The sequence below is a fragment of the Hippoglossus hippoglossus genome, chromosome 14 (genome assembly GCF_009819705.1).
Source record: "Hippoglossus hippoglossus isolate fHipHip1 chromosome 14, fHipHip1.pri, whole genome shotgun sequence".
In the NCBI taxonomy this organism is placed as follows: Eukaryota; Metazoa; Chordata; class Actinopteri; order Pleuronectiformes; family Pleuronectidae; genus Hippoglossus; species Hippoglossus hippoglossus.
The window spans coordinates 23,997,936-24,011,337 of record NC_047164.1 but is presented as its reverse complement, the minus strand read 5'-3'; the positions used below and the strand labels follow the sequence as shown (position 1 = coordinate 24,011,337).

Genomic DNA, 13,402 nt, shown 5'->3' with positions numbered 1-13,402 from the left:
CAAGCGATTATGAAACCCAGATCCTGAAACCGGAAGTGGGATGGAGCAGCCCAGCGTCATTCGAGCGTCATTGGTGGACCGCAGAGGAAGACTCGATCTGTGATTGGCTGTTCTGTCGGGTATATAACGTCCCGGTCCCTTCCAGTCCTTCCTTTACTTCTCAAACCGGCAAGGACAAGCCCGCCTCGCTGCACTCCATCCAGCACATCCCCCCAAAGTCATCGGAGGTTCAATTAATCGGTAAGTCTTTTTATCAGAAGTAAGATATATGTAAGAAAGACTCGCATCCGTCGATTGTATGGAGGTAGTTTTCTACTGATACTGCTGATTCATGGTCGCTGTTTTATGACCGAAAATGCTCAGGATACATTTACTTGTTATATCTTATTACTAGTTCAACCATAGGCGATGCAGATGATTAACTTTACAGAGGATTACGTTTAGGATGCGCCTCTAATGGCTGTAACCACGAGCTCAGCGCGTGGGCTAGCTAACGGTAGCTACTTAGCAGAGCGGGGGGTGGGGGTGGGGGACGTTCGAGAATGTTCTCGAACAGCCGGCGTCAAGGCAACAGGAATGACCATACTTCCGGTTGCTCTTTCAGAACAAAGGCCTCTGTCGCAATGCCGTGTCTTTTAATTTTAATAATAAAGAGTGCCTTGAAGTTTGGACCGCCTGATTTAACATCACATTTGTCCCGCTTTGTTTTGTGATTAGTTCATACATCTTAAAAGTTTTAAGCCGGTTTCCGGCGAGCACGATGGCAGCGTTAACTTGAGGCCTCGTTCACTTACATGCAGAATTAGCGCAGTGTCATTGTTTCAGCATTGTCAGTCTTTGGGTACATTGACACTTTAACGCTTTGTATGGTATCTATCGTAACAATGTTTTCAACACACTTTTTATATAGTAGAAATGATAAAGCTATTCCTATAGCAATTACACTGCTGGTGAATGGTTCTGTTTTATTAATTCTAATTGCTGTATTTTCGAGACTACTCTTCTGCGTACAACTCTGAGGTTTCATTTTTAAACGTTTAAAACAATTTTATGAATAAGCTTTCAGTTGTAACCCATGGTATTGACAAATCAACTTTCTTGCAGGAATCATGTCTAAGGGACCAGCGGTCGGTATCGATCTCGGGACCACCTACTCCTGTGTTGGTGTGTTCCAGCATGGGAAAGTGGAGATCATTGCCAATGACCAGGGCAACAGGACCACACCCAGCTATGTGGCCTTCACAGATTCCGAGAGGCTGATTGGGGATGCAGCCAAAAATCAGGTTGCCATGAACCCCACCAACACAGTCTTTGGTAAGAGTTACATTTTATTATTGACAAAAGTGAGCTTGTGTCTTTCTTGTAACAAAAACCTGCTAAAAGTGGAGCAACTCTTCACAATAGTGGGCAACACAACTGAAGAAAAAATTAAATGACTAGCTCCAATATTTTTTATAGTATGCAAGAATGATACAAGTCTTTCATGAACAGTTTCTACATGACTTGTTAATGCGCACCTCACTGTGATGACGATTTTCCCGCCATTCGTAGTTTCCTCCAGAGGTCGAAAGACCAAAGATGGCCAAATCCTTCCTTGGATGTCTGAGTGGGCTTCTGTAATGGAAGTCCACCTTGTCTCAAATTTTGTTTTGGAATTTAACAAAACTGTTTATTTTTGCAGATGCCAAAAGGCTGATTGGCCGCAGGTTTGATGACGCAGTTGTACAATCAGATATGAAGCACTGGCCATTCAATGTCATCAATGACAGCACTCGCCCCAAAGTTCAAGTTGAGTACAAGGGTGAGTCAAAGTCCTTCTACCCAGAGGAGATCTCTTCCATGGTGCTGACCAAGATGAAGGAGATTGCTGAAGCCTACCTCGGAAAAGTATGTTACCAATACATTTTTGAAAGCAAAGCTACGATACTTGAATGCTGTGGAATGAATTCTAATGTTTCTATTCCTTTCAGACTGTCAACAATGCTGTAGTCACAGTGCCCGCCTACTTCAATGACTCCCAGCGCCAGGCCACTAAGGATGCAGGCACTATCTCTGGCCTCAATGTTTTGCGTATCATCAATGAACCAACTGCTGCTGCTATCGCCTATGGTTTGGACAAGAAGGTATATTAACCGTAACAATATATTATTATACTTAAACAATGTTGATGGTTTGAAATAGAATTAATTCTAGTTCTTGGTAGTTGAATAGAGTTTGAAATTTTCATTCCTTTCCAGGTTGGGTCAGAAAGGAACGTTCTCATCTTCGATCTTGGCGGTGGCACCTTTGACGTGTCCATCTTGACCATTGAGGATGGTATCTTTGAGGTCAAGTCCACCGCTGGAGATACACATCTTGGTGGGGAAGATTTCGACAACCGCATGGTCAACCACTTCATCGCTGAGTTCAAGCGCAAGTTCAAGAAGGACATCAGCGACAACAAGAGAGCTGTCCGTCGTCTGCGCACCGCTTGTGAGAGGGCAAAGCGCACATTGTCTTCCAGCACCCAGGCCAGCATCGAGATCGACTCCCTGTATGAGGGAGTTGACTTCTACACCTCCATCACCAGGGCTCGCTTTGAGGAGCTCAACGCTGACCTCTTCCGTGGCACGCTGGACCCTGTGGAGAAGTCTCTTCGTGACGCCAAGATGGATAAAGGACAGATCCATGACATTGTGCTGGTCGGTGGCTCCACTCGTATCCCCAAGATCCAGAAGCTGCTCCAGGACTTCTTCAATGGCAAGGAGCTCAACAAGAGTATCAATCCCGATGAAGCTGTGGCCTATGGAGCTGGTAAGTGTATTGAGCATATTGATGACTGCATTGATACACCACTTAGTTTTTTGGACTGTGATATCCATACTTTTTTAGCAGGTGACGGTCATGGACACTCATTATCTAGCTAAGTGTCGAACTTAATATAATTTTCTGGATGTCAAACTGATGTTTTGTCTTTACAGCTGTCCAGGCTGCCATCCTGTCTGGTGACAAGTCTGAGAATGTGCAGGACCTGCTACTTCTGGATGTCACCCCTCTGTCCCTGGGTATTGAGACTGCTGGAGGCGTGATGACTGTTTTGATCAAACGCAACACCACCATTCCTACTAAGCAGACCCAGACCTTTACCACCTACTCTGACAACCAGCCTGGTGTGCTCATCCAGGTAAGCACATCTGTTTCAATGAGTGTTTGAGCTTAATAAAGTTGAAAAAACTGTAGACCAACATCATTTTAACATTGTCTGCTAACACACCAACAGGTTTATGAGGGTGAGCGTGCCATGACCAGAGACAACAACCTGCTGGGCAAGTTTGAGCTGACAGGCATCCCTCCTGCTCCCCGTGGTGTTCCCCAGATCGAGGTGACATTTGATATTGATGCCAACGGCATCATGAATGTCTCTGCTGCTGACAAGAGCACTGGAAAGGAGAACAAGATCACAATCACCAATGACAAGGGTATTAAATGCTGCTCCACACCAATAATAACTGCGGTGTTATCCCAACATCAGATGATTGAATGCTAATCTTACCTATTTGATGACAGGTCGTCTCAGCAAGGAGGACATTGAACGCATGGTCCAGGAGGCTGAGAAGTACAAGTCAGAGGATGATGTCCAGCGTGACAAGGTGTCTGCTAAGAATGGAGTGGAGTCATATGCTTTCAACATGAAGTCAACTGTGGAGGATGAGAAGCTTGCTGGCAAGATCAGTGAGGAAGATAAGCAGAAGATCTTGGACAAGTGCAACGAGGTCATCAGCTGGCTTGACAAGAACCAGGTAAATACTCTGCTTTTCTTTTTATTCTTTTTTTTTAATGATGTCATTTGTCAGAATACTGAAAGTCCTTGTTTTGCAGACTGCCGAAAGGGATGAGTATGAGCATCAACAGAAGGAGCTGGAGAAGGTGTGCAACCCCATCATCACTAAGCTGTACCAGAGTGCCGGTGGCATGCCAGGTGGTATGCCAGAAGGCATGCCTGGTGGCTTCGGTGGAGCTGGTGGTGCTGGTGGTGCTGCTCCCGGCGCCGGATCATCTGGACCCACCATTGAGGAGGTCGACTAAACATTCCCTCACTTCAGCTGCTACCTCCTGAGAAAGTATTCTAAGAAAGTAACCCTCTTATAGCACAAGTTACAACAAGCTTTAGAGTGTCATTTAAAGATAAAATTGGGTTCTGGGATCACGTTATTGCATCATTTGACAACTGGGAACAGCTTGTAGTTGGCTCCATGGCGCAGTGAGTCGTTAAGAGTTTTGTATGTCACTGCCTTGTTAATAAACTTGAAACCCTCTGTTTGACTCTGTCCATCTTTTTGTCTATAGGACTTCAATCAAGCCTAATGATCAGATTAGAAGCCATTTAAAATTGACTTGAAAGTGTTAGTTAGTTGCTAAACTGGCTAGTTTTTTGACTAGACAAAAACATTTGTTCTAAACCCATTTTAGCAAAGAAATGTACAGAAGTTCTTAAATGCATAATTACCTTGAATGTCACACCTGTTACTCATTAAAAGACTATGGGACGCCATATTTAAAGTAAAAAATTAATGAAATCTTAACTTAAAAATGATTATTAAAATGGTTTTCTGTAAAATAAATTAAACATTTTAGTGTTGGCTGTAAATCTAAAATATAGGCAAACTTCACTCATATTCCCACCCATGGTCAATGTCATTTCCAATAAACCTGACCTAAGGAAGACGGAACACTGAGAAAACACGAGCAGAACATATAAACGTCTCGGAACACAAGACATGGATATGCATTAACCCTTCTAATACACAACATGGATCAAAAAATGACCTGTATTCATTTACTATTTTAACTATGGCTGAGTGTCTCTTAGAAATAAATGTGTTTTCTCATTTAAAATTCCTGATATTTATGAAATAGTATTTCCATTACAACAAATTCATCAATTTCACACATGGGTCAAAAATGACCTGTAAAATTTCCTATGTTATTTCATGCATGGCAGAATCAGAATGTTGTGGCTTCCTGTTCTTCCCTATATGGAGGGATGCTCTTTCCATTAAGACCCATTTTACTCAATTTATTGGACTGGGTCTGAGTTTCCTCAAAGGACTCATCAGATGAGTCTCCTTTGTCATCAAAGGACCCTTCATTTAGGAGAGCTGGATTCAAAGAAACAGCTTGATCCTGTGGAACATAGTCTAGGTCTTATCTCTTAGCTAGGAATATTACCCAGTCTATTAAATGACAACCCAGAGTTGGGACCAGGAAGCAGAGCTGCAGTGCTAAACACCTCTCTGCGCTCCCTCTAGATCAGTCACACAACCACAAACCCATAGAGATTGTCTGTCCACCGTCCCATTAATTTATGTAAATCAAACAATAACGGAGAATTCTACACAAAAAAATTGAATACAAATTAATACAACCTCTGCAACAGCTCAAGAAACAAAGACTTTTAAATGTGGTCTTGTAAACAGATCATTATCATCAAAGGCTTTTTTAGTTAATGAACTAGTCTCAGATCACAACATTGATTTATTGTCCCTCACTGAGACGTGGCTGCATCTCGATGAATATGTCAGCCTAAATGAATCTACTCCCCCCAGTCATGTAAATTCACACGTTCCCCGAGAATTTGGCCGAGGAGGTGGAGTTGCTGCTATTTTTAACTCCAGTCTATCAATTAATCCTAAACCTAAACTAAGCTACAACTCATTTGAATGTCTTGTTCTTAGTCTTCCACACCCATCCAAGAAATACCAACAGCCAATCATATTTGCTGTAGTTTACCATGCACCTGGGGCTTATTCAGAATTTTTAGTTTTTATCAAACCTAGTCCTAAAGACTGTTAAAATTATTATTGTTGGTGACTTTAATATTCATGTTGACAATAATAATGACAGCCTTAGCGTAGCATTTATTTCAGTACTAGACTCAATTGGTTTCAGTCAGTGTGTACACCAACCTACTCATTGTTGTAACCACACACTTGACCTTGTATTATCATACGGTGTCAAAATTGAACATCTAATAGTATTTCCACGTAATCCAATTCTATCAGACCATAATTTAATAACCTTCGATTTTTCATTATCAGAATATATGCCACTAATAAAAAACTCCTTTACTAGATGTCTACCTGATAGTGCTGTAGCTAAATTTAAGGAAATAATTCCAATTACATTTAAACCCGTATTATCTGTTGATATAACCAACGAATTCTTTAAAAACCCTAGCTCCACTGAGATTGACCATCTTGTCGATAGCTCTGTAAAGTCATTACGATTAACATTAGACTCCATAGCGCCTCTAAAAAAGAAACATGTAAAACATAGTAAATTAGCTCCGTGGTATAATTCCAAGGCACATGAGTTAAAACAAGTATCAAGAAAACTAGAAAGGAAGTGGCGCTCCAGCCACCGTGTTGAATATCTCCTAGCCTGGAAGAATAGTGTTAAAGCATATAAGAAGGCCCTCCACAAAGCAAGAGCTGCCTACTACTCAAAACTAATAGAAGAGAATCAAAACAACCCCAGGTTTCTCTTCAGCACTGCAGCCAGGCTGACAGAGAGTCACACCTCCACCGAACCCAGTATTCCTCAATCCCTAAATAGCAATATCTTTATGACCTTCTTTAATGATAAAATTCTAACTATTAGAAATAAATCAACCATCTCCTGCCCTCAATTGGCACTAATACACCATCAAGAATAGAAATCTCAGAAACAGCTGAGAATCCTACCAATTATTTAGACAGCTTCTCTCTGATCACCCTTGATCAGCTGACCAAAATAATCTCATGTTGTAAACCAACAACTTGTATCTTAGATCCCATTCCCACAAAATTACTTAAAGAAATTCTGCCCCTAATTGATGGTACTTTACTGAACACAATCAATCTGTCATTATCATCAGGATATGTACCACAGTCCTTTAAAATAGCTGTAATCAAACCCCTCCTCAAAAAACCCACCCTAGACCCGGAGGTTTTAGCCAACAACAGACCAATATCCAACCTCCCCTTCCTGTCTAAAATCCTTGAAAAAGTTGTAGCAAATCAGCTGTGTGAGTTTCTACAGGAAAATAATGTCTATGAAGACTTTCAGTCGGGGTTTAGAGCCAATCACAGCATGGCAAAAGTCACTAATGACCTTCTAATAGCTTCAGATCAGGGATTTGTGTCTGTCCTCGTTCTGTTAGATCTTAGTGCAGCATTCGACACAATTGACCATCAAATTTTATTACAGAGACTAGAACAGTTAATTAGCATTAAAGGAACCGCCCTAAACTGGTTTAAATCATATTTTTCAGATCGATTCCAATTCGTGCAAATTAATGATGAGTCGTCTGTGCGCACCAAAGTTAACCAGGGTGTTCCACAGGGCTCTGTGCTCGGCCCAATTTTATTCTCATTATATATGCTTCCACTAGGAAACATTATCAGGACACACTGTGTAAATTTTCATTGCAATGCGGATGACACCCAGTTATACTTGTCAATAAAACCTGAACAGTGTAATCAATTAACTAAACTCCAAGCATGTCTCAAGGACATAAAAACCTGGATGAGCCGCAATTTTCTCTTATTAAACTCAGATAAAACAGAAGTTCTAATACTTGGCCCTAAACACCTTAGAGATAGTTTATCTCATGATATAGCTGCGCTAGACGACATTGCCCTTGCTTCCAATGAAACAGTCAGGAACTTGGGAGTGATCTTTGATCCTGATTTGTCCTTTAATTCTCACTTAAAACTAATTTCTAAGACCGCCTTCTTCCACTTGCATAATATCGCAAAAATCAGACATGTCCTTTCTAAAAAAGATGCAGAAAAACGAGTCCACGCCTTTGTTACATCCAGACTTGATTATTCCTTATTATCAGGCTCCAGCAGTAAGTCGTTAAAGACTCTGCAGCTTGTCCAAGATGCCGCAGCACGTGTCCTGACAAGAACCAAGAAAAGAGACCACATTTCTCCTGTATTAGCTTCGCTACACTGGCTTCCGGTTAAATCTAGAATAGAATTTAAAATTATCCTCCTCACCCTCAAGGCCCTTAATAATATGGCACCATTATACCTCAAAGAGCTGATAGTACCTTATCAACCCACTAGAGCACTGCGCTCCCAGAATTCAGGCTTACTTGTCGTCCTTAAAGTCTCTAAAAGCAGAGTAGGAGCCAGAGCTTTCAGCTATCAAGCTCCTCTCCTGTGGAATCATCTCCCACTTTCAGTTCGGGAGGCAGACACCAGCTGTACGTTTAAGAGTAGGCTTAAAACCTTCCTTTACGATAAAGTTTAGAGTTAGAGCTGGTTCAGGTTTGTCTTAGACCTGCTCTTAGTTATGCTGCTATAGGTCTAGAATGTCGGGGGACACATGACACACGGAGCTTCTCTTTCCAGCGTCTCCTTCCTCTTCTCCATCCTCTTCTCCATCCTTATCACATCAAAGAAATTAAGAAAGATAATGTAGGATGAAGGAGGTGGGAAAGCGTAAAGTGTCAAGTGCAAGCAGAGTGGAGAAGGGAAGCAGGTGGAATAAGGGAGTGATTTGGGGAATACCAGTCCATAGCTGAAATAAGAGCAAATCTGAAAGGTGGGAAATTGAAGGATGCCGAGAGATTACTGGCCTTCAGAGAAGGGGTGAAGAGGGATAGTGAAAGCATATTGCTGGAATTTGAGGAAGAGACTCTTCCAAAGAGAGTAGTGCTGGGATACATGACATACATACCAATACCAATAAGATGCTTTAAATGTCAAAGATTTGGTCATACTGCTATGACATGTAAAGGAAAAAGAAGGTGTGCTAGATGTGGTGAGGATCATGAGAATGAACAGTGTGGGAAAGGGATGCAACCAAAATGTTGTAACTATGGAGGAAACCATAGCATATACGGAGGATGTGAAGTAATAAGGAGGGAGGTAGAGATTCAACAGGTAAGGGTACAAAACAAAATCACATATGCAGATGCTGTCAAGAGGTAGAGAGTCAAGACACAACCAAAAGAGGGCAAAGTGTGGGTTGATTTAAAGAAACTAGTCACTTTTATAGCAGGAGTCATAAATGCTACAACGGAAACTAAATCACAAAACGGAAAGACTACAAATAATAGCATAAGCAGCTGCAAATCACCTGAACATTAATGAACTAACTTGGGAGGGAGTGAGAAGTGATCTCAGTGCACAGGCAAGCCAAGAGGCAGCATGGGTTGGATAACACATGGTTTTAATATTACAATGGAATGCAAGGAATTTGGTAGCAAATGGACAAGAACTTAAAAACTTTATTAATCAGTTATCCAGTATCCCCAACATTGTTTGTGTGCAAGAAACAAGGTTGAAACCAAATCTGGACTTTAAAATCCTCAATTATACAGCGGTTAGGTGTGATAGGTAGAGGGGGTAGGAGGAGGGTGCACTACATTTATCAAGGAAAATATGACATTTAGAGTTGTCAGTAAGGTGAAAGAAGAGAATAATATATTGTGGTAGAAATATAGACAAAAGAAGAACAGTTTAACATCATAAATTACTATAACTAGAAATCAATAGACTCAAGAAGATACAAGGACAGACTAGGAATCATATCTGTTGGTGTGGGGATTTTAATTCAGCACATTGTGGGGAGGGAGAAAGACAGACACAAATGGGGAGAAAATAGAATAACTATTGGAGGATAGTAATTTAGTATGTATTAATGATGGGAGAGGGACAAGGATAGATGTACACACAGGTAACACTAGATTTGACACTGGTATCAAGTGAGTTGGCAGGGAAATGTGAGTGGAAAGTATGGGAAGACTCAACAATTGGACGTAACCACTACCCAATATTTAGTAACATACACATAGGCTGGGAAGTAAAAGTAGAAGAAAGAGAAGTAAAGTGGATAGTCAGTAGTAAAACCATCAAAGAAATAAATAGAGTTTTTAAAGAATTAAAGAGAACCCACAATTTAACAAAGCTAATTGTCAGGAAAGTTGTGAAGAAAGCAAAGAGACAAAATTGGAGAGAATTCAGAAGCAAAATAGGCAGATCAACTCCTATAAACAATGTATGGGGAATGAAAAAAATCGGGAATCCGAAGTGGCAGTACCCAATATTAAAAGTTGGAGAGAAAACAGCAATAACAAATGAAGACAAGGCAGAAATAATGGTTAAGACGTTTGCAGAGATTCCCAGTTCTGACAATCTAACAGAGGAAAGGAAGCAAAGGAGGGAAGAAACTAGATAAGCAAACCCAGGGATTATACAGACAAGAGAAAGTACAAATGGTGTGATGGATGCAACTTTTACTTTACAAGAGATGAGGAGAGCCATAGGAAAAACTGCGTTAACATCTCCAGGGAAAGACCAAATCTGTTATACAATGTCAAAACACTTGGGAAAGCAGACAGAAAATCAAACTTTTAGAGATATATAATAAAATATGGGAAGAGGGGAAATTACCCACTTGCTGGAAGGAAGCAGTCATCATATAGAATAAAACCAGGAAAGGACCTGACAAAACCAACAAGCTACAGACCAATTGCACTTACATCACATATTGGAAAAATAATGATCACTGACAGAATGACATTCCATATAGAGAGTAGGCATTTGTTATCTCCTTATCAGAGTGGTTTTAGGAAAGGGAGGGGAACAATGGATCCAATCATCTGTTTAGAGACAGAAATTAGGAAAGCTCAAGTTAATAAAGAATTTATGGCAGTGCTCTTTGATGTTGAGAAGGCTTATGACATGGTATGGAATGAGGGTTTAATAATTAAACTTGCCAAAATGGGAATAACAGGAAGAACTTTTAATTGGATAAAAAACTTTTTGTTTGACAGATATATCAGGTAAAGATGGGAACCACAATATCAACCAGGAATAAGGTAGATAACGGAACGCCTCAGGGCAGTGTGATCAGCCCAAAACTTTTTTCCATCATGATTAATAATGTGTACTCAGACATAAGTTCAGATATAGGAAAATCATTATTTGCTGATGATGGGACCTTATGGAAAAGGGGTAAAAACTTCAAATGAATCCAAGAGAAGATACAAAATGCATTAAGGATGGTCGTATGCATGGGGATTTAGGTTTTCTGGGGGGGAAATTAATGTAATGATCTTTTCTAGGAAAAAGGTAAGAGAGGCTATAGTTTGTTTTTGGAACAATTAGAGCAGGTAAGCACATTCCGATTTCTGGGTTTTTTATTTTACACAAAGCTGACCTGGAATGTACATATAAATAAGATGGAGAAAATATGCAAAATAGTTCTTAATGTAATGAGATGTCTCAAAGGGTCTGAATGGGGAGCCAGTAGAAGAGATTTGAAGAATATACACTACCGTTCAAAAGTTTGGGGTCACTTAGAAATTTCCTTATTTTTCAAAGAAAAGCACTGTTTTTTTCAATGAAGATAACATTAAATTAATCAGAAATACATTCTATACATTGTTAATGTGGTAAATGACTATTCTAGGTGGAAACGTCTGGTTTTTAATGAAATATCTACATAGGTGTATAGAGGCCCATTTCCAGCAACTATCACTCCAGTGTTCTAATGGTACATTGTGTTTGCTAATCGCCTTAGAAGACTAATGGATGATTAGAAAACCCTTGAAAACCCTTGTGCAATTATGTTAGCACAGCTGAAAACTGTTTTGCTGGTGAGAGAAGCTATAAAACTGGCCTTCCTTTGAGCTAGTTGAGTATCTGGAGCATCACATTTGTGGGTTCGATTATACACTCAAAATGGCCAGAAAAAGAGAACTTTCATGTGAAACTCGCCAGTCTATTCTTGTTCTTAGAAATGAAGGCTATTCCATGCGAGAAATTGCGAAGAAACTGAAAATTTCCTACAACGGTGTGTACTACTCCCTTCAGAGAACAGCACAAACGGGCTCTAACCAGAGTAGAAAGAGAAGTGGGAGGCCCCGGTGCACCACTCAGCAAGAAGACAAGTATATTAGAGTCTCTAGTTTGAGAAATAGACGCCTCACAGGTCCTCAACTGGCAGCTTCTTTAAATGGTACCCGCAAAACGCCAGTGTCAACGTCTACAGTGAAGAGGCAACTCCGGGATGCTGGCCTTCTAGGCAGAGTGGCAAAGAAAAAGCCATATCTGAGACTGGCCAATAAAAAGAAAAGATTGATATGGGCAAAAGAACACAGACATTGGACAGAGGAAGATTGGAAAAAAGTGTTATGGACAGACGAATCAAAGTTTGAGGTGTTTGGATCACACAGAAGAACATTTGTGAGACGCAGAACAGGTGAAAAGATGCTGGAAGAGTGCCTGACGCCATCTGTCAAGCATGGTGGAGGTAATGTGATGGTCTGGGGCTGCTTTGGTGCTGGTAAAGTGGGAGATTTGTACAAGGTAAAAGGGATTTTAAATAAGGAAGGCTATCACTCCATATCACTCCACAAAGTGTGACTTTTCATGGAAAACACGAAATTGTCTGGGTGACCCCAAACTTTTGAACGGTAGTGTATATATAGCTTTAATAAGATCAGTTATAAACTATGAAAGTGTGGTTTACAGATCAGCAGCAAAAACTTTGCTAGATAAACTAGAAAGAATACAAAATCAGGCACTGAGACTATGTTGTGGGGCTATTAAGACCTACCCAAATACAGTTGTCCAAGTGGAGATGGGAGAAATGCCACTGAACATCAGATACAAACAGCTTATACTAAACTACTGGTCAAATCTACAAGGACACAAAGAAGAAGGACACCCAACTGTGAGGGCCCTTAGACCATGCTGGGAAATTGAGAAAGCAAAGACAGGATGTTACGTATGGACAGCAAGTAAAATGGCAAAAAAGATGAGGTTGCATGAAAAAATATACGGCGCAACAGTTCCTTATCCTGTGAAACCGACATGGTTATTTCCCCCTGTATCATTAGACTTTTATATCCAAGAAAAAAGGAAGAGAGACAAAGGAAAAGGAAATTGGGCAGACATAGTAGAGGGAAGACTAAGGACTACACACAATACTCTGGTCCCAATATACACAGGTAGCATTCATTAAGCTGAAGCCAAAACAATAATTGGCAAAAACAATGGAATGAGCGAGGTAAAGGACGCCATGTATTAAATAAAGCAAAAAGTGGGTGGAATGAAAACAATAGGACAAAACCCTAGAGAACAGACAGTTATATCAAGGCTAAGAATAAGACACACAGGACTAAACAAAACAATGCACTTCATTGGGAAGCTTCCACCAGGACAGTGTGAATGTGGTTTAGGGGAAGAAACTGTGGAATTCACTGCCAGAAATATAACACTGAGAGAGGAAAACTAGAGAAGGAGCTGAGGAAATGTTGAGTGGAAGAGTTAAACCTGAAGAATTTGTTCAGTATTGGAGAAGGAAAATATAAAGTATTGCTTGAGTTTTTAAAAGAAACTGGTTTAATAAAGAGGATCTA

At 40.4% G+C, this 13,402-nt stretch overlaps 1 protein-coding gene and 1 non-coding gene across 2 annotated transcripts; both read left to right on the top strand.

Annotated features, from left to right (window-relative positions):
- Positions 1-47: 47 nt before the first annotated feature.
- LOC117774132 (heat shock cognate 71 kDa protein) lies at positions 48-4,295 on the top strand. Its single transcript, XM_034606263.1, has 9 exons — positions 48-240; positions 1,105-1,314; positions 1,682-1,887; positions 1,971-2,123; positions 2,238-2,793; positions 2,961-3,163; positions 3,260-3,458; positions 3,547-3,779; positions 3,859-4,295. The coding sequence occupies exons 2-9, from the start codon at positions 1,110-1,112 to the stop codon at positions 4,063-4,065; spliced, it is 1,962 nt and encodes a 653-aa protein (XP_034462154.1). The 5' UTR covers positions 48-240; positions 1,105-1,109; the 3' UTR covers positions 4,066-4,295.
- On the top strand, positions 1,519-1,610 carry LOC117775000. The gene has a single exon (XR_004616162.1). It is a non-coding gene; the product is annotated as a small nucleolar RNA SNORD14 (small nucleolar RNA).
- Positions 4,296-13,402: the final 9,107 nt, after the last annotated feature.